General features: G+C 40.2%; 2 protein-coding genes across 7 annotated transcripts in view; both read left to right on the plus strand.

Annotated features, from left to right (window-relative positions):
- Nucleotides 1–2,311: 2,311 nt before the first annotated feature.
- Nucleotides 2,312–7,854, plus strand: tbr1a (T-box brain transcription factor 1a; the record flags this gene model as incomplete). Its single annotated transcript, XM_079845349.1, has 6 exons — nucleotides 2,312–2,847; nucleotides 3,108–3,262; nucleotides 3,544–3,665; nucleotides 4,423–4,581; nucleotides 4,671–4,732; nucleotides 7,068–7,854. The coding sequence occupies 6 exons, from the start codon at nucleotides 2,312–2,314 to the stop codon at nucleotides 7,852–7,854; spliced, it is 1,821 nt and encodes a 606-aa protein (XP_079701475.1).
- Nucleotides 7,855–11,233: 3,379 nt separating this feature from the next.
- Nucleotides 11,234–25,153, plus strand: part of slc4a10a (solute carrier family 4 member 10a) — a 74,625-nt gene continuing 60,705 nt past the window's right edge. For 2 of the 6 annotated variants that reach the window (XM_079844897.1, XM_079844894.1), the window contains exon 1: nucleotides 24,771–25,128. In XM_079844897.1, the coding sequence (XP_079701023.1) occupies nucleotides 25,087–25,128 (42 nt within the window). In that variant the 5' untranslated portion in view covers nucleotides 24,771–25,086. Of the gene's footprint in view, nucleotides 11,480–17,056; nucleotides 17,084–24,770; nucleotides 25,129–25,153 lie in introns of those variants that run through there. The other 4 variants (XM_079844895.1, XM_079844892.1, XM_079844896.1 and 1 more) reach the window with 4 other exon arrangements.

The raw sequence follows: 25,153 nt of genomic DNA on the forward strand, positions 1-25,153 counted from the left end.
TGTGAGGTCGTTAGGGGGGTTCGGGCCTTGCTCCCCTGAGAAAATTGATTTCCATGATCTACATATGTGCATTTTAAGATGTTCTGAACGCCAAAAAAATTTGATAACAATAGCTTGAAAACCATGTCAGTGGGCAGACTGATATAGTTTTTCCATTTTCGCCAGTAAAGACAGTAAAACATGTTTAACTGATATATGTTTTATGAATCATTTTCATAGACATGTTAATTTACTGGAGGCTATCAGGAAAGCTAGGTAACTAAATGTATTAAATTAATTCACAATATGCACACATTCATTACTAATCTTATGCCCAATACAAGATGAAAAAAGCTGAGCTTTTTATTTACTGAAGGCTACAAATGGAATTATATTAATTTACAATATGTCCACATTCATTACTATTAATCTTATGCCTAATCTGAAGAAAACGGCTTTGTAAATTTTTCTTGTTTGTTAATTATATTATAAATGACATTACATTGGCCTATATTTCAATTCAAAATGGCGAAATTAGACAAAAGTTTACTAATTTGCCTGAATATTTTTGTCATTTGTTTAACATTTCTGACTTAAAGAAGCAGCTGTCAAATCTGAAATGTTTAGTTTAACTACATATCTCGCACTTGACGTCGAGTTGAGATGCTAAAATTCGCGCTCAGCCTCAGCAGCATCTGTGCGTGCATAAAGCCTGCCTACTCTGAATTAATTGGTTTTCTCAAATATTTTGACATTGACGAGCGGTGACAGACCAATGAGCTGAAGCCCCCCTAAAAAGGGCCTAGTGACGCCCATGGGATAGGCTTTTCCACACTATTGTGACGTATATCCACTGTTGCCAACTAATTTTCAGGGGAAGTTGCTAAATGCAGATCGATTTGTTGCTAAAAGTTGCTAAATGACATCATTACGTAATCGCAAGGCAAAACTATGCCATTATGTAATGCGGAGATATTTAAAATGCTAATTTAGATTTGTTTGTAAAATAATTAAAGCAATGTGTAAGTTAATATGTACGGAGCTCTGCACATGATGTACAAGAAAAAAAAGTAAATTGTGCGCAGAATTTGCTAATTTGTTCCCTCGATTTATAAATTGTGCGCACGATTTAGCCGACTAGTTTTTTTCCTGCATGTCATGTGCAAATATGCTACCTAAATGATATTCCGGTATTTACAGCGATTTCCACAGCGTTCTTAAGGAATTATGAATGAATGAACCGCTTGACCTATTGAGCTTGTGCGCGTGTTGTCTGGATTAGAGTCACTTTCCAGAAGTTGCCAAATAAATTTAAAAAATTGCTAAATTTGTTGCTAGGTGCTTTTTGGAAAAAAAAGACAAAAAAGCTGTTAGGGTAGTCTGAAAAGTTGCTAAATCTAGCAACAAAATTGCTAAATTGGCAACACTGCATATATCAGAGTGAAACGGCTTCTCGAACAAGAAAAAACGTAGGGTGGGACTTGATTTTCCAGTTCGGGAATTGATTGGATTGTGGTTTGCTATGCTGTGATGTCATGTGAGTGACAGGATGCCCAGCCCTTGCCAAGTCTGCAAGAAGTCATTTTCATTCAATTTTATGAATCTACACGGATAAATTATTTATAGAAAACACTGCAATATAATATTTGTACCGATAACAATAACTAAAAGGCAAGGTTGTGCCAGTTATCTATTCTATGAAAGGAATCCATGCACAGTGATTTATGAAAATTGCAGCCATATGCAATATTTAAGCCAGTAGGCCTATAGCTTAAATTAAGTATAGTTTACTGAAAACCTAGGCCTATAGCTACTGCATAATGTAAATGATGTGCTGCTAGCGGCATCGAGTTATAAAACAATGACTAATAATAATAATTATTAATAATAATAAATATTCCGAACTGTGCTGACAATAAAACCAAGCCCTTGGTTGATTTTGGCAAAGCGATTTTGACTGACTAAACTAACATGATCGTTCACATTTTTTCCTTTCATTTGAGCTGGGTGTCACTGCATTTCTCAGGACACCTGCGATATTTGTCAGGTAGCAGGAACATTTTATACTCTTGTAACCCAGTAGAATACAGTTTAACAGTTAATGGGTTTATTTCAGATTTAACCTACTCCAAAAAGCCGCGTAAGCAGGCTTAATGCCAATCTAAATGCAAATACCAGCCCATTCTGCTGTTATCAAACGCGGAGCGACGTCATTTTCCTATATTAAGCTCTGTGTGAACACGCTGGCACAGAGGGCATCCAGTCAAAGCATCATGTCTGAGGTCTGAAGTTCTGAACCCAGGTCGAACTCTGAGAACTTTCTCAGTGAGTTATGCACCTGCAACAACTCCCTTCACCGTCCGCACTGGCCAACGAACCGGTGGGTGATTTTACGCACATCGCCGCGGGGGACGACCGCGTCTCCTCCTCCGGTGACACCCTGGAGAACGAGCCACCTTTGAAAAGACTCTCCACAGGGATGAGAAACTCACCAAACGCTCTGGACTGCGTCTCCGCGGCACGGGATGACAGTGACAGTGCGGACACGTGTAATTTGCCTGAATCAAGTCAAGCGCGGACGGATTTCGCATCGTCTTCTGCAATGTTCTCGTACTCGGGTCAGCATGTGGTGCCCGCGCTCCCGGCACTCTCCAGTCACTACATGACACCTCACCCGGTCATCAGCAACGGGCCGTACAATGGGCTGAGCTACGCGTACTCACAGCCGTACGGACAAACTTACGCAAACGCCGCGGTCTATCCTTTCCACTCGGTTCCCGGTAAAGCTCAGGTTTACCTGTGTAACCGGGGGCTGTGGTTCAAATTCCACAGACACCAAACAGAAATGATCATTACTAAACAGGGACGGTAAGTCTACTCTTTAAATAATCTTTTAAATTGATCTATTTGTATTTTTTGGAACAATTTAATATAATTGTATTTAATTGTTATTAATATTGTTTTGTAATTAATTACATTGGTAGTAATTTATTATAAATTATAAAACGATTTTAACGTTTTTCAGCCCATTTATTGCAGGTGCATGTCTAGTATGTCTGGTATTTCGGTGTGTAAAAAATATAAAAATGCTATTTTTGTTTATTTTTTTTCTCCCTTTTTTCCTGCAGCCGGATGTTTCCGTTTCTAAGTTTTAGCGTTTCTGGTCTTGACCCGACGTGTCAGTATAATATTGTTGTGGATGTGATTCTGGCGGATCCGAACCACTGGAGGTTCCAGGGCGGAAAATGGGTTCCTTGTGGCAAAGCGGACACTAATGTCACCGGTAAACCCCATGTTACGGGTAAACTAATAATCAACTCAAGAGGAATTTATCATGAAGCTTTGCATCGAGCACAAAGAGTCACAGTTTTTTTTTGCAATCAAAATTGTGGCGATTTTCCTTCCTTTTTCCAAAGCGTAATGGACCAAATGACATAGCTTACTCTGGGGGGGAAAGTCTGATTTTAATAAATAAATAACCACACAGTAATAATAATGTTAGTTTCTCCCGTTTAATAGTAGTCCCTAACAGATGAATTAAATGGTTTGGTTGTTTTCCTCAAGGAAACCGAGTATACACGCACCCGGACTCTCCAAACACCGGCGCGCACTGGATGCGTCAGGAGATCTCTTTCGGAAAACTGAAGCTGACAAACAACAAGGGAGCGTCCAGCAACACCACTCAGGTGATTTCATATTTAATGTTCTCTTCATGAAAACAATCAGTAGGAGTATTTTAGTCACAATATATAGAGTCAATAATCAACAATAACTGCCACAAGGTCTTTGTCATTCATTTTTGTCATGACACCTCATAATAACTGCATTTATACATCTTATTATTTAGACATATAGTAATAGTTACCAGTCAGTGTGTTAATAAATGCTAATATTTAATTTAGAAATGATAAATTGATAATAAAGTAAAGAAATTAAATTATTAAACACATTATAGATATGCTTATAAACAACTGAATTTATAAACTGCCTACTAATGTCTATAATTGCGTTATAAATGATGAATGAACTATTTACTAATGTGTACTTTATAAAGTTATATAAAGTGTGACCAAAATTAGCTTCTCAAAACATTTTTGGACCTTGATAATGATGTTTCAAAATGGCATTATTTGTGAGGGTCTCAATTTTATCTTAACATGTTACCTTAATATAAATAAAGTGGGACGCTTTTTACAAATGATTAATTATAACACTAGTATGAGCTAAAATGTCATATCTTACAACCACCTTTATTTCCAAAGAGCTTGTTTGTAGCTGTGTAATAGCACGCACATGAGGTTAAATGGTGTTACTTGTCCTTTATGGTGTAGTAACAAGGGAAATGATACAGTACATGTATTCTTTATTTTTATGGGCAGCTTGTGAAGTTTCTTGGGATTTTTTTTTTTTTTATCATTTATATTTTTTCTTTGTCTTTCCAAGATGATCGTCCTACAGTCTCTTCATAAGTATCAGCCGAGGGTGCATGTGATTGAAATAAACAAGAGTGGAGATGAAGATACAAGTGATCCTGATCGAGTGCAGACATTCACCTTTCCCGAGACGCAGTTTATGGCTGTCACAGCTTACCAGAACACAGATGTAAGAACTAGTCTTTCGCTGCATTCATTTACACTACAAGAAAAGAAATATGAACTGATTTAATGATGCATGTGTCTTTATTTCCTCAGGTAACTCAACTAAAAATTGATCACAATCCATTTGCGAAAGGATTTCGGGACAATTATGATTCGTAAGTTCATTTCCATGCAAATTAATGCCTTGATAATTGATTCTCTTGCAGGTTTTCTAATCTGAATTTTTATTTGGACTTGACGGCAGAAATGAAAATGCTTTTAAAAATGAATTTAAATAAATTGAATGTATTAATATTAACAACAATATTATGATTATTATTATTGTTGATATTAATGATGAGTATTATATTTGTTGATATTAATAATAATAATTAAAACGTTTATTTCTGTTAGCACTTTACATTACAATGGCCATGCTACACATATTCCAAATTTAAATAATTCGCATTTTAGATTATGAGAGGCACTTCCTGTTTGGGGAAGTTCCACTCAAAAAGACTGAAACAAATAATTTTACACCATAATATTGCACAACAAAAAATCCTCATCCGTCTGTTTGACTGTATTAGCTGTAAAATGTCCTTCATGTTCTATTTTAGGACAATAACGTAATGCTTGGTATTTTAACATGGTATAACAACAATAGCTCTTTTCATTCTTTTCCTCCTGATTCTTTTTTTTTTCCCCCTTTGTATTCTGCTGTAACAGTATGAAAAAAGACGACATGCACCGATCAGGCATAACATTATCACCTATGACAGGTGAAGTGAATAACACTGATTATCTCTTCATCACGGCGCCTGTTAGTGGGAGGGATATATTAGGCAGAAAGTGAACATTTTGTCCTCAAAGTTGATGTGTTAGAAGCAGGAAAAATGAGCAAGCACAAGGATTTGAGCTGAGCGAGTTTTACATGGGCCAAATTGTGATGGCTAGACAACTGAATCAAAGCATTTCCAAAACTGCAGCTCTTGTGGCGTTTTCCTGGTCTGCAGTGGTCAGTATCTATCAAAAGTGGTCCAAGGAAGGAACAGTGGTGAACCGGCGACAGGGTCATAGGCCAAGGCTCATTGATGCACGTGGGGAGCAAAGGCTGGCCCGTGTGGTCCAGTCAAACTGACCAGCTACTGTAGCTCAGATTGCTCAAGAAGTTAATGCTGGTTCTGATAGAAAGGTGCATTGCAGTTTGTTGCATATGGGGCTTTATAGCTGCAGACCAGTCAGGGTGCCCATGCTGACCCTTGTCCACCACCAAAAATGCCAACAGTGTGCATGTGAGCATCAAAACTGGACCACGGAGCAATGGAAGAAGGCGGCCTGGTCTGATGAATCACATTTGCTTTTACATCATGTGGATGGCCGGGTGCGTGTGCGTCGCTTACCTGGGGAACACATGGCACCAGGATGCACTATGGGAAGAAGGCAAGCCGGCAGAGGCAGTGGAATGTTTTTGGCAATGTAACCTTAGGTCCTGCCATCCATGTGGATGTTACTTTGACACGTACCACTTACCTAAGCATTGTTGTAGACCATGTACACCCTTTCATGGAAACGGTATTCCCTGGTGGCTGTGGTCTCTTTTGGCAGGATAATGTGCCCTGCCACAAGGCAAAAATGGTTCAGGAATGGTTCGAGGAGCACGAGTTTGAGGGGTTGACTTGACCTCCAAATTCCTCAGATCTCAATCCAATCCACCATCTGTGGGATGTGCTGAACAAACAAGTCCGATCCTTGGAGACCCCACCTCGCAACTTACAGGAATTAAAGGATCTGCTGCTAACGTCTTGGCGCCTGATACCACAGCACACCTTCCGGGGTCTAGTGGAGTCCATGCCTTGATGGGTCAGGGCTGTTTTGGCAGCAAAAGGGGGACCAAAACAATATTAGGAAGGTTATGCCTGATCGGTGTATAGTGCACATTTGTAGTGCGCTCTCCCGATTTAATTTATGAAATAGCCCATGAATAATTCACTGGAATTCACAAAGAATTTCTCACTTTTCTCCCCAACTCCTCACATCTCTCTTCAGGTTTGTTTTCACACGGATGCTTTAAAGTAATTGTCTCCCTTTTTCACTTCTAATCCCTATTAGCAGTGTTTACCGGTTTCTAAAGCAGGTATGCAATATTTATGGCCTGGCAAAATGACGGAAATCACTTTGAATTATTATTACTCAATGTTCCATTTATTGAGCATTTTTTGATTATGTTACATAATGCAGACTCACTACAGTGATGTTTAACATGTCTGCAATATTGCTGTGGAAATATTTATGGTCTGTTGTAGTCATTTGTTAATGTTTTTTCACTGTGAAATTTCCTTTGTTAAAGGGCGAGAAGAATAATGCCATCTCATTGTACCAGTGCTTATTGCGTTCACAGAGATTGTTTACAGTTTAACAAAAGTTACTCCCAGCATCGGGCGTAGGAAAAAGGTGGATAATATTACCTAATTTCCTCCTGTTTTTCTGTTCTTTTCTCCACGTCTCTAGAAGTTACAGTGGCTGCGACGCTGACCGACTGACCCCCACACCCGTCGACTCTCCACACTCACAGTGGCTTCTTGGCTCCCGGTACGCAATGACAAGCGCCTTATTCCAGGAGCAGTTTGTCAACAGTTACGCAAAATCCTGTTTTACAACTCTTAGCCCTGACCCTGGCACTACTGACCGACACCTCACGCTTACTAACAGCCTAACAAACCAAACCCAAGAGAGCAGTACACCCTCCGGACAGCGCTGGTTTGTGTCTTCCTCAGCTGCTCCATCATACGAAACTGATGTAAACACAGCAGCTCTCCTCTCTTACGCCACAGCGGGGGTCAAAAGTGTGCCTTTTACTAGTACTGGTGGCACTAGTAACAGTTTGGATTACTACACCAGTGCCGCTGGATGGGATTCAAAGGGTTTGTTGGAGAACTGTAGTAAAACCGTCTCAAATCTGCCTGGCTGGGGCGTAGACGCGACTCTTGAAAGATCAACCCAACTGAATTACATGCCCGAGGATGGAGATATGTTGGAAATAGACGGATCTGCTCTGGAGGTTTCTGAGGAGCTTGAAGGAAAAGATGCCACGGATTCGACGTGGACCGAGACTCAATCTTCCATTGAATCAGTCGATTCCAGTGATTTAAGGATTTTGGAAGAAGCGCAACAGAGAAATTCCTCTATCACTCCTGTTTCAGATGTTCAAACTGCAAAAGACACTCAGGTCTCACAGAACAGGGAAAGAAATTTGATCAAAGAACCTGACTTTTTTCATTTTGACACTCAAATGTAAACCTCCCTGGACTGAGTGTGCAATTATAATGCTGTTAGTATAGAAATAACATTATGTATACAATATTTATTTATTTTAATGTTAAAGGGTTAGTTCACCCAAAAATGAAAGTGAAAGTATGAAAGTATTTTGGTTGAACCACTGTAGTCACATGGACTAATGATGTCTTTACTACCTTTCTGGCCCTTGAAATTGCTGTCTATGGAGGGGTCAGAAAGCTCTGGGATTTCCTCTAAAATATATTAATTTGTGTACAGAAGATGAACGAAGGTCCTACGGGTTTGGAACGACATGAGGGTGAGTAAATAATGACAGAATTTTCATTTTTGGGTGAACTAACCCTTTAATGACTCTGCACCATTGCTCCACCATGTCTGAACTGAGTATTCTGTGTATTTTTTTTTTAGTGGTGGTAATATGAAACAAAGGAAAGGAAAAAATATGCATTTATAGACCATCATATGAGTGTTTGTTAAAACATACAGTCCCAATATAATGAATCTAGATAAATTGTTATTAGCCTACTATCACAACAGTGTTTACTATGGGAATTTAATAATCGTGGTCTATCAAAACTGTATCTTTATTTAAAGCTTCTTTGATTAGATGCTTATTGTAAAATATAGAATATGTTAATGTGAAGTCATGGCATTCTGCTGGTGTCAGAATGTTTGATGTGTAACCTAAATAAATTGTCAGATGTTTGAGTATATTAAATCCCTCAAAAAATCGCTGCAACTTAAATTACAGTTTATATTCGACTCCTTGATCGTTTGATGTATTATTTACATTTAGTGCTATCAAATCGAATAATCGCGATTAATCGCATGTGTTTATATGTGTGTACTGTGCATCCGAAATAAAAGGATGTGTTTACATAATATGTGTGTGTACTGTGTAGAATTATTATGTATAAATACACACACATGCATGTATATATTTAAGAAAAAAATGTTAGCCTATATTTATATATACAATATTTATATATAATATAAATGATATAAATACAGTATATACTTGCAAATAGTTCTTAAATATATACATTATATATTTTGGATGTGATTAATCGCGATTAACCCATTTGACACTATTTACAACATTGCAAGTTGGTGTGAGTGTATAATAGCCTACTTTACAACACTGACTCCTAGCGGCAAACGTAAGAATGAACTTTCGAATGCTGTCTGTCTTATGTAGGCAATGTGCAGCTGACCATGGTTTTGGGACACAGCTTAGTAGGCTATGTGTCCTTGACCCGGAGGAAATAAGAGTGTAATTCTACCATAAGCAATAGGCTTAAACACGGAAGCAGAATCTATGACTAAATGCCGCTACAAACTCTCTTAGTGTAGGCTACATTACAGTGAAGGGATCAAGTGTGAATAGCTATTTCCGCAGCTGTCAACCTGAAATAACCAGAGACCCTACACAAAACAACCCTGCTGGCCAAACTGTTTACATAGCCTATGTAAAATACTAATCAATTTATTTATAGACCTTCCAGGAATGGAAATGTTACACTATTTCCTCACCTACATGGCATTTCATTCGGTCATGTTCAGTTTGTTCTTGACTTGTCCACCCAAACACTGCGCGTCGACAGTTTGATATACGCATATCATTTATCGGTTAACGCGGAAAGGAAGATTTTCACTGCCTACTGACAACCATTTTAGGCTACATTTTTCCACACAAAGCTATAATATGTATATTATGTAGCTATAGCTTCCTAACTTATTTTTATAGTGCTTTTAATGTGTTTTGGCACTTGAAGATACACAGCCTATCTCATTTTTTGTTCCACATAAAAATACAAATTTGGAATTCGAAAACCATGATGAAGGTGAGTAGCTAGTCTAAATAATAATGAAATTATTTCGGGTATTACATCGCTAAAAGGTCCGTTCTCGTTATATAGCTATTCACCCACAAGGTGGCGTCAAAGTCTAGTGGAAGAGATTGATTGACACTCAGTTGTCCAGCGGTAAAGCACTTTAGATAAACTGTAGGCCAATGCTTTTGGTAATAGATAAGTTTTATGTACAGTTATATATGTGGGTTTAGCCTAGATAAAGCACAATTATGTCTTACGAAGAGATGGACATTAGTCCAATGGTCAGAAAAGGTAGAACTTGGCCTGTCACTGAAAACTGTGCATGTTCATTCATTTTTTACATTTGATTGTTTAAGAAGGTACTTTTTGTTTTAATTGTCCATGCTGTAAATGCAATTCCACTGCTGGCTATTCAGCTGAATGGTGATTGTGTGTGTGTGTGTGTGTGGGGGGTGTGGGGGGTGTGGGGGGGGGGGGGGGGGGGGACTGGTAATCCCTACGTTATGGGGACAAAATGTCCCCACAAAGATGGCAATATCCGAAATCCTCGTCCTTGTGGGGACATTTTTAGGTCCCCATGAGGAAAACATCTTATAAATCAGACTAAGTGATGCTTTTTGAAAATGTAAAAATGCAGAATGTCTCCTGTGATGGGTAGGTTTAGGGGCAGGGGCAGTGTATGGGGGATAGAATATACATATAGGCCTACATGTACGGTATAAAAACTATTACGCCTATGGAATGTCCTAACATTTCACAAAAACAAACGTGTGTGTGTGTGTGTGTGTGTACATGTTTTTCTATCCTGATGGAGACTTAAACCTGAATGCACACTGATGGGGACTCGAGTCACCGTGGGGACCCAAATTGAGGTTCCCATGAGGAAACAAGCTTATAAATCATACAGAATTAATTATAATTTATTTATTTATTTTGAAAATGTAAAAATGCAAAAAGTTGTGTGTGATGGATTTAGGGGTAGGGTAAGTGTAAGGGGGTAGAATATAGCTACAGTTGTAAAAACCATTACGTTTATGGAGAGTCCCCACAAATATCTAACCAGACGTGCGTTTAAGACACCCGTATGCTATTGTACGTCCACTGTTATTGGCCAGAAAAAATAGGAAGTTCATTTTGCGACAACTTTGCGATTTTATGTTAATAACAGCCTATCTGGTTTTGAACTAGAAGATTAAAAAATTAGGCTACACTGCAAGAAACACAAAAGCTAATTAGCCTACTGACATTTGTAAATCAAATATATATATATATTTAAATAAATATGGGCTACATACTTTCAGTTTTAGTTATAGGCTATTCAAACATTTTTGACAAATAAAATCTAGTTTATAGATGTTATAAATCAATCACGTTTCCCCCCCGTCAGGTTCGGCATTTGTTGAACTCAGCGCGCTCTATAAATAATATTCTCACACTGTAGTAAACTGAAGCTTCAAGTGTCCGTTTGTCCCCTGTGTCTTTCATCCGTTTATCCATCACGTCCCGGTGGTTTCTGTTAACTCACGTGCTGCCGGTCGCAGTTGCGTCACGCGAGCGCAAATGACACGCTGAAGGAGCGCAAGCACGGACGCGCGCGAGTGAAGGAAGAGCGGAAACCCCCCCCCAATGGTTACTACACCTCTACGCATCAACATACATTACATTTTCGCCACCTTCCTATCAGTATTTTAGAGAACATTCACCACAGACGAACAAGACAAAAGCTAAGCCAAAATATCTAGGATGGATGTGAAAGATCAAGGGGCGCAGATGGAGCCGCTTCTTCCTGCGGTAAGAACCTGTTTCATCTTTCATGTGGGGTCCGTAAATGGAAGAACAATGACATGATGCTGTTGCGTTTTGCGGGAAAGAGGTCTCGGTGGTTCGAGCCGCATTGGGTTAAAGCCCATTATGAGCATCATTCAGCCACCACCATTGGAAGACGTCGTTTTAATTATTCATAGCACCTTTAATACAGGCTCATTTACTGGGAATATGGCTCATGTTACATGGATACGGCGTTTGTTGGGTCACTATAAGGTTCACACAGGCTTGAGTGTATTATGCATTTCATTACACACGTTTAGTAAAGTGTAATGACGTACAGTAGGCTATGCGCTGTAGATGTGTGTGTTCAGCATTCTCATGAGTTGCGTAAATCAAATTCCCCCTGCATTACTCTTGAATTTGATGAGGCCTTCACATGTGATTGCGTTTGACACGAGATTCCACCTGTTCGCCACATTTACATTTATTGCCATGGATGTACATTTGTGACCCTGAACCACAAAACCAATCATACGGTTAGCCTACATTTTTTAAAAATTGAGATTTATACATACTCTGAAAGCTGAATAAATAAGCTTTCCGGTACGAGATACACCTATTTGAAAATCTGGAATCTGAGGTTGCTAAAAAATCGAAATATTGAGAAAATTGCCTTTAAAGTTGTCCACATGAAGTCATTAGCGATGCATATTACTACTAATAATAAATTTTTGATATATATTTACGGTAGGATTTTGACCCATACAATGTACAATTGGCTATTGCCACAAGTATACCCGTACGACTTATGACTGGTTTTGTGGTCCAGGGTCACATTTATGGTTGGAGAGGCCATATGTAAAAATTAAAGTGATAGCACCAGCATAGGCTCATTGGAAAAAACACGCATTTACCTGCATTTTTGCAAAACTTCAAAAAATTACAATTAACTGCAGTTTCCAGCTGACATGAACACTAGCGCCATTAAAAACAGCAACCTATTTTATTCCCTTTTACACATATTATTGATTAATAAAGACTTGTTTAGTTTACCATCCACTATGGTAAAAGTGTTCAAAACACTTGGAGTTGAGAAGAGTTGTAAACTAATTCATTTTTACATTTATGTCACGTAACCACTGTCGTATGGCTTTTTTGACGTATTAAACTTGATCGGTAGCTCACCTGGTACAGCTTGCAATGTGAAGTGTTCGGTATACACAGGTCATGATTTGTCGAAGACTTGTAGAAGCAAGCCGAAATGGCATGGTTGCCTAGCGCAACTCACCTGATATTTAATTTCCGAAATTGTGTGATACGTACAGCAACCAATGAAATAAAACCTTGACGTTAATTGGCTTTGGTAAGAACGGAATGTGCTTTTAGCAGCAACTGGACATCACACTTTTAAATTGTCGCGAAATGTGCAAGAAGCAAGGTGTGTGCGGAAATGTCGCCACAAGCATGTTTTTCCCCATTGAGCCTAGGTTGGATAGTTCTCCAAAAAATGAAAATGTTGTCATCACTTAAGGACCTGGGTTGCATTGAACTGTGGTACAATTTGCGTGAATGTGTAAGCAATTTAGACTTGTGTGCACATTTGTTCAGGAAGTAATGTAGCCTGTGCACAAAGGCTTGGAACAAAGGCACTCAGATTTGGACCGTGGCAAACATGCCCAGTATGAAAACCCCCTCAGTGTAATTTTGTCCATACACTGAAAGTTAGTGAAGTCCAATTGTTTCGGACCCCAATTGACTTTCATTTTACAGACAAAAACAGTTGAAGAAAGTGCATGCGACATGACGGTCCAGAATTGGTTGACCACTAAGATCTTGGTTGGGCTTTAAGCCCTGTTTCCACCAAACTTTTAAAATGCTGCGTGAACTCAACCAATCAGCATGTTCAGCGCCCATGTCCCTCTCTTGAAAGTTCCTGAACTTTGAAAAAGTACTACCTCGGAAGCAGGGACGTTTTGAGGATACATTACTTCATTTAGACCCTGGTTCCTGTGGTCGAAACACCCCAAGTGCCACCCCAAAGTCCCTATAGTTCCTGGGGAAAGTTCCTGCGGTGGAAACTCGGCTATTAACATCAGAACATTCTGGGTCACGTGATTTATAGCCGAAACACCTGGATTAATCGCAGCATATTGCTTTTCCAGCCTGTGTTTCATAATCTGTTGGTTAAGTGACCCCAAAACAAGCAGCGCTCTCTAGCCTCTTACTGTAATTGCTCTTCATCCCTGTAAAAAAAAAAAAAAGATTGAATCAACCCAAAAAAGCATCAGCCATCTTAACGTGGGTCAGAGCCAGGGTCTCTGCTTCTTCCTCTGTGACAGTTTGGTGCTGGAGTTGAGAAGAGTTGGCCCACACCTTATTGATTCTGCCATCCATGCAGCAAAGACACACACTCATTTGGCTCCTCAGAATATATTCACAGCTATACACACTCTGCTTGTGGTTTGCATTCCTGTCTAATCCCTTGCGTGCACGCTTCAAAGGATTCCAGACTTTGCTAAGAGCAGTGTACACTTACAAAATCCTTAAGTACAGTTTGCGCATATGCAGCAGCAAGGCTTTATCAGCCACTTCGACTATTTGAACTTTAGCCGCCAACCATGTAATAAACGCATCAGAAAACCAGACTTTCAGTATAGCGTAGTGCAAGACAAAAAGCAGATGCTGCCTTCAGAAATACACCAAGAGAATATTTATAGTGTTGAAGAATTTGTTGGAAGTTTCCATTCCATTATTTTTGTGGAAACTGATACATTTTTATTCTTTGATGAATAGAAAGTTCAAAAGGACAGCATTTAAAAAAAAAAAAGGACATCTTTTGTAACATTATAAATGTCTTTACTGTCACTTTTGATCAATTTAATGCATCCTTGCCGAATGAAAAAGTATTAACTGCCCTAGTGAAGTTAAAGGATAATTTTTTGCAGTTTTTTTTCTGAGTATATATGGTGTAAAGGTTGAAAAACTATGGAAGCTTGTTTCCGCCACAGAATAAAAAAATGTAAAAGGTAATTGCAACTTTTTTTTCTCGCAATTCAGACTTTTTTTCCCAGGATCTCGCAATTCTGATTTTATATCACGCAATTTTTAACATATTACGCAATTCTGACTTTATATCTCGCAATTCTGACATATCTCACAATTCTGACATTATATCTCGCAATTTTGACTTTATATCTCGTAATTCTGACATTATATCTCACAATTCTGACTTTATATCTCACAATTCTGACTTTATATCTCGTAATTCTGACTTTATATCTCGCAATTCTGACATTATATCACGCAATTCTGACATTATATCTCGCAATTTTGACTTTATATCTCGTAATTCTGACATATCTCACAATTCTGACTGTATATAACGCAATTCTGACTTTATGTCTCGTAATTCTGATATTATATCTCGCAATTCTGACTTTATATCACGCAATTCTGACGTATCACGCAATTCTGACATATCTCGCAATTCTGACTTTATATCACGCAATTCTGACAACTCTCAGAATTCTCGCAACTGCGTGTTTATATCTAGCAATTCTGAGGAAAAAAAAGTCCGAATTGTGAGATGTAAACACACTTGTGAGATAAAATGTTGCAATTATCTTTTAAAATGTTTTATTCTGTGGCGGAAATAATCTTCCATAAAAACCTGAACAAGAAGTAGAAATGGCTTAAAAATTCTACTCAAATTTAAAATATAGAAACATTTTAATATGTTTTTTGTGATCTTTTGGCTGAGCTGAGGGACAGATTGAACACAATGTCACTGGCAGAGATCCAGCGATCGGTTGAATTGTTTCTGGTGCGCCAATTGAATCCACTGGGCTGGTACATTTATCTGTTGCTCTCACTGTGAGCTGAACTGATGCCAGTGATCTCTGTCCCAGAGGGCCCTTTCTGACCATCATAAGTCATTGCCCGCTTAGCTGCAGCTGGTGCCCTGAATGCTGATGTGTGAGTAATAAAACAGGTCAAAGAAGAGTGAATGAATCTTTGTCCTTTAGTCTGACCAGAAATTACCTTGGTAGGCCTTTATTTTTTAATGTCGGTAAATTTGTGCTATTCGCTCATCTGATTTTACTAGACCTTGTGAAATCAAAATGGGAGTTTTGTGGCTTTTAGTGCATGTCTGTTTGCGTTGTAGTTTAAAATTATCCAGTTGCGAATATATACATTTGAAGTTTACAGTTTTTCCTCTTCCTAGACACAAAATATTGATGTGGTAAAGAAAAAAACAAGAAAAAAACAACACTATTTATACTATGTGAAAAATGCAAATACTAGTGGGAGATTCTATTTGCACCTCAGTGTATTGTGGTATATTATAAAACAGTATGCAATAATAACAAATGATTCAGTGTATATGATTATATTTTTTTTATTAAAATCATAAATTGGGACATTACTTGTCCTTGTCCCTAAAGCCCATCCCTACACAACCCTACCCTTTAAACACTCTATTCCCATTATTAAATACCCATTAGGCACTTTATTTCCACTTTTAGAATATTTTATTGATTTTATTTAAAATAAATGCCTCTTTGAGCTGATATGATATGGGGAAAAGAATGAGTTCAGGAAAAAAGTCAGATTCGAACTTGGGTTGATCGTGTCAAAAGCTAACGTCATCCGCCTGGCTCTCCACACCACTGCTCCTGTTGTTATCAGGATTTCTTTTGAAATTTTGTCCAGCTCAGTCAGACAATGGTGGGTCTAGCTAGTGTAAATAGCCTCTGCCGACAAGACTTTGTGTAAATAGGCACTCCGCTAAAAACACAAATGATATCATAGGACCCTCTTGACTGTGTGTCGAGATCAAGAAGTCTCTTATAATATCAGATCATTTCACCTTTTTTTGACAAGGCAAGGTTAGTTCATATTGTAAAATGTTGTGTGATGTGACTCCCCAAAAACGTAATGATAGTTTTGAATTCATAATTCACGATATCTGTTAAAATACTTATTTAGAAAAATACTTAAATTATGAATAAAATTTGTATTCAGTGTGTAAGGAAAATATGCTATTACTTTTACTTGATGGTGACACCACATGACACATGAGTCGAATGTCAACGTGTCTTGAAAACCACATGAAACCATTAACTACAAAGATAACTATATTAGCGTTCACACCAGCGGATGATATTGTTGTGTTTATTCAATGTGCATGCTTGTCTTTCACTTTAAATGCTCAAGCTCGTGACAGCAGGATGGATTCTGATTGGCTGTTAATGTTTTCATCAGCTGGAAAAAAATATTCTGAAAGTGATTCCAACGTTAACGTTTCTCTGTGCCGTTATCGTTATAGTTGTGGTGTGAACTCTGCTATTCTTTAATATTGAGAACGATTTTAAGAACTAAATCTTTATATCGTCCTTGGTGTGAACGGGCTTTAAGAACTTATTTTAAACTAGTTTTTGATTGTTTTGTGTTGTGATTGTTTCATGCATATGCTTTTTTTAGAAAAACTTTGCATGTAGGTTGTATAAAGTCTGAGATCTTTCTGACTGTAATGATGTGTTTCGTGTAAATACTCAGTGATGGTGTGAGTGATTTTATTGCCTTTCTGCTCCTCTGCAGGTTCAGAGTCCTGCTAGTGATAACGGGGTGAGTCCCAGTTCTTTATTTCCTATGTTATGTTTTTCACAGCATGCACAATGCAGTGGACTTTGGAATTAATTACTGGTTTGTTTGCGAGAGTGAGCGAGTGTCTGCTCTTCATGCACCCAAATGATGCGATTCGTTGTGACTGATTGTCAGTCAATTTTTAATGCCTCCATGTGAGAGTGACACCGCTTGACTGGATATTTGTAGACACGCTGTAAAGCTTGTCACTTGCTGTTAATTCAAATCTCCATCCACAAGCTTTTGGTCACTGGGACAGTTTAAGAGATCTTGAGATGTTTTAGGCACCAATCTTTGTTTAGTCTATAGCTGTGAGTCTAAAGAGAGAGAGAGAAGACAGCTTGTAGAGTTGATCATATAGTGAGCTGGAGAAGAGCCAGTGTGAGCAGACGGCGTGACCGGGGGAAACATGCTGCTCTGGAGGACATAGAGCTCTGAGACCTGTGGCGAGCCTCAGCCTGCTACATGTCTCAATAACCAAAGATTTACAGGACTGCATGTACGATTCATCACTCTAATAACCAAACACACCCTGCTTAAAAGCCCACAGAGCTTGTGGGAATGTCATCATACAAGAGTTGGTTTGTCAAATGCTGCGAGGATTTGCTGGAAATGGCAATTGGCAAGAAAGTGTAAACTGTCGAAAATTACATAATGTGATATGTAGAGATGTATCGATAAGGAATTTCTGGGCCAAAATCAGTGATAATCAACAGCTTTTAAGATTTAACCCTCATCCTTCCCTCGGGTCATTTGGGGGTTGCAGGGGGGAGAAGCGAAGTGATGCGTTAGTGTAAGAAAAATATTCATATTTAAAATTGTATAGACTAAAATAACTAGCCTCCGGTGGTCAGTGGTACGCAAGTCGGCTTACGGCAAAAGAGTAACCCCTGATGCGATAGGAGCATCACAAGCTTTGACGCCTCTCACAGATAGGGCTGGGCAACAAACTCAAGCCCCTCTTCTCTTATATCGAAATCCTCCGCCATTTCTATCTAAAATTATTGTTTTAGACTTCTAATTCATGTCCGGTGTTTTGTTTTGCTCTATCCTCTGTGCTTCTGCGTTCGTCAATACGCATGCGTCAAGGGTTCAAGGGTCCAGGGTTACTCTTTCGCCGTAAATCGATGCGTACAGCGGTCCGCCAGAAGTTAGTTATTTTAATTTTGTCTAATTTGTATCCTCTTTACTCCCCATGTATTTAATCACTGAGTTTTCCTTAGTTCTTTGTCCTTTATTGTCGATGTGTGCATAGTTGTATTTGAGTAATTATTCCTGCTATCTTCGTTGTGCGCTTCACTCAGCTACGCAAATATGGTCTTACCGGCAGTCCAGCTGCCTTGCCTTAAGCAGGGCGCAGCAATCTCTCAAGCACACCAGTGGATTTTTAACCAACTTTCAGGACCGCTCTCTGCACGTCTTTTATTTAATCAGTTTCAATGCGGAAAACAAAAGCACGTCTGTTTTTCAGAAAAGTCAGAATTTAACTGAATATGTGACAGTGAGACAGAGCCTGCCACGATGCACGAGCCAGTAGGAAAAAAGAGTAAATCATAGCCCTGGAGCCCGAGCCACAGAGAAAGATAGAGCCGGCTAGATCATCTGTCCTGGTGTGATTGCTTGTGAAGTTCGATGGCATGTAGGGAAAGCCCCTCCCACACCCCCACCCGTGTGGAAGAGTTTTGCCTGTCCTCTGGAAATTATTTAGAGGAAATTTGCATGTTTCTCCCCACTGGTCCAATCCAGCCATTTTGAAGTCTCCTGTGCCCCCGCTGGTCCCGTCCAGCACAAAGTCTCCTGTGCCCCCACTGATCCTGTCCAGCATGAAATTTACTGTGTCCTCCTCTTCCAAAGGCAGTCAGTTCCTCAGCCCTGCCTCTGATACCACTCCACTGTGTGGATTCACCTCTAGTCTTCAGGTTTCCAGCGTTACCCAGGCAAGTGGATCTCCTGGCTCCACCTCCATCTGCTAATCCCGTCACTCCACCTCGATCCGTTGACCTGCCGGCTTCACCTTGGCTCCTGCCTCCATCGGCTTCACCAGATACCTTCATCCTTGCGGCTCCACTGGGCTCCCTCGTCCCTTCGGCTGTGCCTTGGTCAGATGTCGCCATGCTGGCACCATGAACGCCACTGCGCTCCGTCTCTTCACCCCTTTGGCTCCATCTGGCTCCGCCTTCCCTCCAGCTCCTCCTTGGTCCCACCGGCTCTGCCTCAGTCCTCAGGCACCCTGGCTCCACCTAGGACGTTCATAACTGTGGCTCCACCTCGGCTTCCCTGACCATCTGTGTTGTCCGGTTCCCTCTGCTCTCAGTCTGTGCTCAGAGCTCCAGTGTGGTTTTTCCCCCAAAACCAGTTCAGTGGTAACTCTGCCCTTCAGCCGATTCTTACGATTGTACTGGTCATGTCAATCACAGTACTGATTTCCTACACCAAACACCCTAAACCTACAGTGGCGTGATTGCCACACCGTCACCGTCACTGTAACCTTGACCAATGAAATTAGCTGCAGGGTGGAATTTCGGAGAAAACATTCTGAGAGAAAAAAAGAATGCGCTGGTGAGCTCAGCAACATAAACATGTTTACCAGCAGTGGTGGGTGTTCGCAGGATTCTCTCCATTGTAAAGAAAAACCCCTTCACAACATCCAGCCAAGTGAAAAACACTCTCCAGGAGGCATGTCATTGTCAATGTCTATAATCAAGAGAAGACTTCACGAGAGCAAACACAGTGGGTTCTCCATTAGGTGCAAACCATTCATAAGCCTCAAGAATTAGATTAGATTAGACTTAACATCTAAAAAAGCCAGACCTGTTCTGGAAAAGTATTCTTCGGACAGATGAAACTAAGATCAACATGTACCAAAATGACGGCAGTGTGATGCCATGGACATGCATTGCTTCCAGTGGCACTATGTCACTGGTGTTTATTGATGATGTGACAGAAGATGATCTCACAAACAAACAACAACTGAAGACCACTGCAGTAAAGTCCTGGCAAAGCATCACAAAGGAGGAAATCCAGTCTTTGGTGATGTCCATGGGTTTCAGACTCCAGGCAGTCATTGCTTGCAAAGGATTCTCAACAAAATATAAAAAATTAACATTTTATTTGATTATATTAATTTGTCCAATTACATTTGAGCCCCTGAAAGTTGGGGGACTGTGCATAAAAATCTCTCTCTCTCTCTCTCTCTCTCTCTCTCTCTCTCTCTCTCTCTCTCTCTCTCTCTCTCTCTCTCTCTCTCTCTCTCTCTCCATATACACCAATCAGGTATAACATTATGACAAACTTCCTAATTCTGTGTTGGTCCCCCTTTTGCTGCCCTGACCCGTCAAGGCATGGACTCCACTAGACCCCTGAAGGTGTGCTGTAGTATCTGGCACCAAGATGTTAACAGCAAATCCTTTAAGTCCTGTAAGTTGCGAGTTGGGGCCTCCATGGATTGGACTTATTTATTCAGCACAACCCACAGATGCTCGATTGGATTGAGATCTGGGGAATTTGGAGGCCAAGTCAACACCTCAAACTCGTTTTTGTGCTCCTCAAGCCATTCCTGAACCATTTTTGCTTTGTGGCAGGGTGCATTATTCTGTTGAAAGAGGCCACAGCCACCAGGGAATAACATTTCCATGAAAGGGTGTACATGGTCACATGGATGGCTGGACCCAAGGTTTTCCAGCAGAACATTACCCAAAGCATCACACTGTCTCCGCCGGCTTGCCTTCTTCCCATAGTGCATCCTGGTGCCATGTGTTCCCCAGGTAAGCGACGCACACGCACCCGGCCATCCACGTGCTGTAAAAGAAAACGTGATTCATCAGACCAGGCCACCTACTTCCATTGCTCCGTGGTCCAGTTCTGATCCAATGTTGGCGCTTTCGGCGGTGGACAGGGGTCAGCATGGGCACCCTGACTGGTCTGCGGCACCAGCATTAACTTCTTGAGCAATTTGTGCTACAGTATCTCGTCTGTTTGATCAGACCACAAGGGTCAGCCTTCGCTCCCAATGTGCATCAATGAGCCTTGTCAGCCCATGACTCTGTCACCAGTTCACCACTGTTCCTTCCTTGGACCACTTTTGATAGATAAAAACTACTGCAGACCGGGAACCCCACAAAGAGCTGCAGTTTTGAAGATGCTCTGACCCAGTCGTTTACCCATCACAATTTGGCCCTTGTCAAACTCGCTCAAATCCTTACGCTTGGCCATTTATCCTGCTTTTAACACATCAACTTTGAGGACAAAATGCTCACTTGCTGCCTAATATATCCCTCCCACTAACAGGTGCCATGATGAAGAGATAATCAGTGTTATTCACTTCACCTGTCATAATGTTATGCCGATATCCATATATGTACATAGACCAGATGGATTGCGAGAAAGCTTACTATGTGAATGGCCTCCAAGTTATATTATCAAATGATGTCTTGCATATTATTTCTAAAACAATGAAGGAGAGATACTAGGAGATAGTCTTAACAGATAGTCAGGTAACATAGTCAGTAGTCAATAGTCAGTAACAGCAAAACACGGGAAAAAACCTCTTAACATTGACGACACCGAGCAGTGAACTGAAGGATGATGGGACTGAAATACACAGAGGATCAAAAGAGCTAATTAAGTGGGCAGTAGGTGAATGAGATCAATCAAGGGAACAAACTGGCACACACTAGGAAACTGGGTCACACAGGCAAACAGGCACAGAACTAAAACACAGCGAAACCTAGCCAAAACAGAACAGAACAGAATAAAATATAGGCTAACCATTACAACAGGACACTCAGACCAATCAGGTCAGACTTTTAATGTGTCTTTAAATGGGCCATGTCATGAGGAATCATTTTCCTTTATTTTTAGAGCTTATTGTACTATGAAAGTATATAGTAACTTTCAGAGCTCAGGTATTACTTACCAGATCAAAAGATCAGCTTTATCTCAGCTGGAAAACAATTACACTAGAAATAATAATAAATGCCCCATACTGCCTACATTTGCACATGCCTGCAAGAAGAAACTTGGCCCCTCTTTAAAAAGAGGCTGATATTTAAAGGGGCACTTCAGCGCTGAGAAGATGAATGTGTATTTAAACTGTGTCATTTATGTTGTAGAAATGTGAAAGTATTTTTGAATTTGGTGCCTTCTAGACTGTGAAAAGACACAAAATGTATTTTTGTCTCATGTGGATGAAAGACAACAACTCCCAGAATGCACTTGATTCGCTGCCCAACGAGGCCACTCCCTACACCGCCCCCAACGTCGTTTTGATCTTCATAATATTACAATAATTTCGTTCAGTTAGAGAATAAACAATACAATTAAAAACTGAACATGTATTTACATTCTGTGAGTGAGATCTCTCCCCTGTGGGCGGGTTGATAACATGCGGAACAGCTCCCTCTACTGGCTGTAGTTTTTAGGCTCTGGCCAAAAAATCCTCAGATGACGCAAATATCGTCATTTTGCGTCATCTGAGGATTTTTTCCAGAAATAAAATGCATAATTCTCTTTTTTCAGGGGGATATGAGGGGGGAAAGTACCATAATTCAAATATACTACGGGGCTTCTCCTGATACAAAGCTTAATGCTAAATCACTGAAGTGACCCTTTAAGGATGAAGCAGTTACAGGAACAGCAGTAAAAACAGCCTCTTTATCTATGGCCCTGTTTAAACCTGGTATTGGTCAATTGGATCAAAATTAGGGATGCACCGAATCCAGGATTCGGATTCGGCCGAATATTGGGCTTTTTGACGGGGTTCGGTTTCTGCCGAACCTCAGAATTTTTTCCACCGAAAGGTTTGCACTATGCGCGCTCCGCTGGTCGAACGTAATGACGCTGCCATTGATTAGGCTACAGGAAGGTGTTTACTAGGTGGACCGTTCGAATCCAGTCAGCTGTGAGAAAGTGAAAATGGAACTCATGAACAGAAAACGTGGCAGTACTTTAATTCAAAAGAAAGGCGATTCAAGTCGAGCTACATGTTCAATTTGCAATGCCCAATAGTCTCGGGGTGCGCTCCCCGTTGTGTTGTTCTTTGAAACGACAGAGGGCGACTCGGAGTAATTGTTCTATAAACCATCAGGAAATAGCGGCTAGTAGAACATACGTGACAATGTTTACTTTAGTAAACTTGACCAAAACCACACTACGAAAAGCCTTAAACAAGGCTTCAGATGGCACTGATGTCCCGGGAATACAGAGATAACGCCTGGCTAGAGTGGCCAGCCTTGGGAAGCGCTGTTCATTTGCTTTCCACCAGTCAGGAGCTTGTACTACTGCTGTATTTTTCTGTCGAAATGGTCAATTCCAAACCTTTGCAGCATGCAATTGGCCGTCGGTCCTCTTAGCAACAATAGTTTTATTCAGTGAATGTTATAGACGTTAGACTCAAAAGCGAGCCAAGATTGCTATGATCACTAAAATGCTGTTGCTTTGTCAGTTCATCTCAATCTCACAAAGTTCCGTTCTAAAAATGAAGTTGTCAATAATAAATCTCTTACTTACATCATGTCTTGACTTTGTTTGTTAATGAGAGTTTTCGCGAGCCTGCATTAACTCAGCACTGAATAAAAACTGATCGCGTTTGAGAGATCAACAACTATCTGTGATTGGCTACATTACTCACCGCTGCAAAAACACGCTGTAAATAATGCATTTGACGCTCTTCAGAGCTCGGACACAAATTTGCAAATCTGCCAAATCTGTTTCGCCAATATTATTACAGTATCAACTGAGGGTGCTTTTGCTTGCGTTTGAGGGTGCTTAGCACCTTCTAGCACCCCCGTAGAACAAGGCCTGGCATGACTCAATCATGCCATTAATGGGCTTATTCAAGTCACTCTTTTATTTTTTTAGTTATTTTAATCCATTCCGCATCTCCCACATATGTGTGTTTTAGCAAGGCGGTCTGTGTTGCAAGTTGGTGAATGAAGATACTTTGCCAAGTTACGTGTCACTACTGCTTTATTAATTTATCATTTTTTTTAACAGCCTACTACCAGTTACAAAAGACACTGTAACAGTATGTCACAGGCAATTCTAGTTGTATTTTTCATCAATTAATTTATTAAATTATCCCTTGACTATATTCTGGCCCACCATCTTGTGGCGATTTTTTTTTGGCGACCCCGGTCTATACTATGATAGCAATCGAGGCTAATGTGTTTTTCGACGACCTCTGGAAGTGGATGAAAGTGGACACGCTCAAATCGTTTTAGACCCCATTTACACCTGTATTTAGTGTCGTCCACTTGTGATCTGATCGACCAAAACACATACCAGGTGTAAACAGGGCCTAAGGGTCAAAGAGAAAAATGGTCATGAAAACCAAATTGTGACTATTTTTGACTAAAAGACTATCTATCAAAATTATTTTTTTCAATTGAAATCAAATTCCGGAATTTCATTTTATTTCAAATGAATTCTCAGGGTTACACAAGCCTTGTTGTAACATCTGAAAAAATAGAAAATGAAAAAATGGTTTTGTAAATAACACATTTTATAAAAATCTATCTTCAATTGGCTCCTAAAAATTAAACAGCAGTCTCTGTGTCTCTAAAAAGGTTAAGAAGGAAACACTACATTTCCCATCATGCATTAGACACGTAAGGATGTTGATGTTTTAGCTGAGAGGAGGGAGCTCAGAGCTCCACACACCATCCAAAACACTCACACACGGAGTGTGAATCACAGAGCACACGCGCTCATACAGCCCCAATTCAGATACCAGTCCACGCAGCCAGTGATGTCAGCACTCTAATTTCTGCTCTGATTGGTGGAGGGACGTCTGTCAAACACAGGCTGCACGTCTTCTTCTCAACAGTTGGACAACACAGCCCCGGCGAACAGGGTTACTGCCGTGTCAGAAGGGTTAGTGCGGCGAGAGGTGCACAGAGGAACCTCAGCTGCTCTCCGGTGCATCCTCTCTGCACATTTCCTCTCCTTGGGATAAGGGACGGTCGTCGGGACTCGCTGCAGACAGCATGCAGCACAGATCCTCTGAGAATGCTGGCTTTAACTGTCAGGTAGGATGGAGCATCCTGAGAGCCG

Source organism: Gobio gobio (genome assembly GCF_949357685.1).
Source record: "Gobio gobio genome assembly, chromosome: 19".
Classification (NCBI taxonomy): domain Eukaryota; kingdom Metazoa; phylum Chordata; class Actinopteri; order Cypriniformes; family Gobionidae; genus Gobio; species Gobio gobio.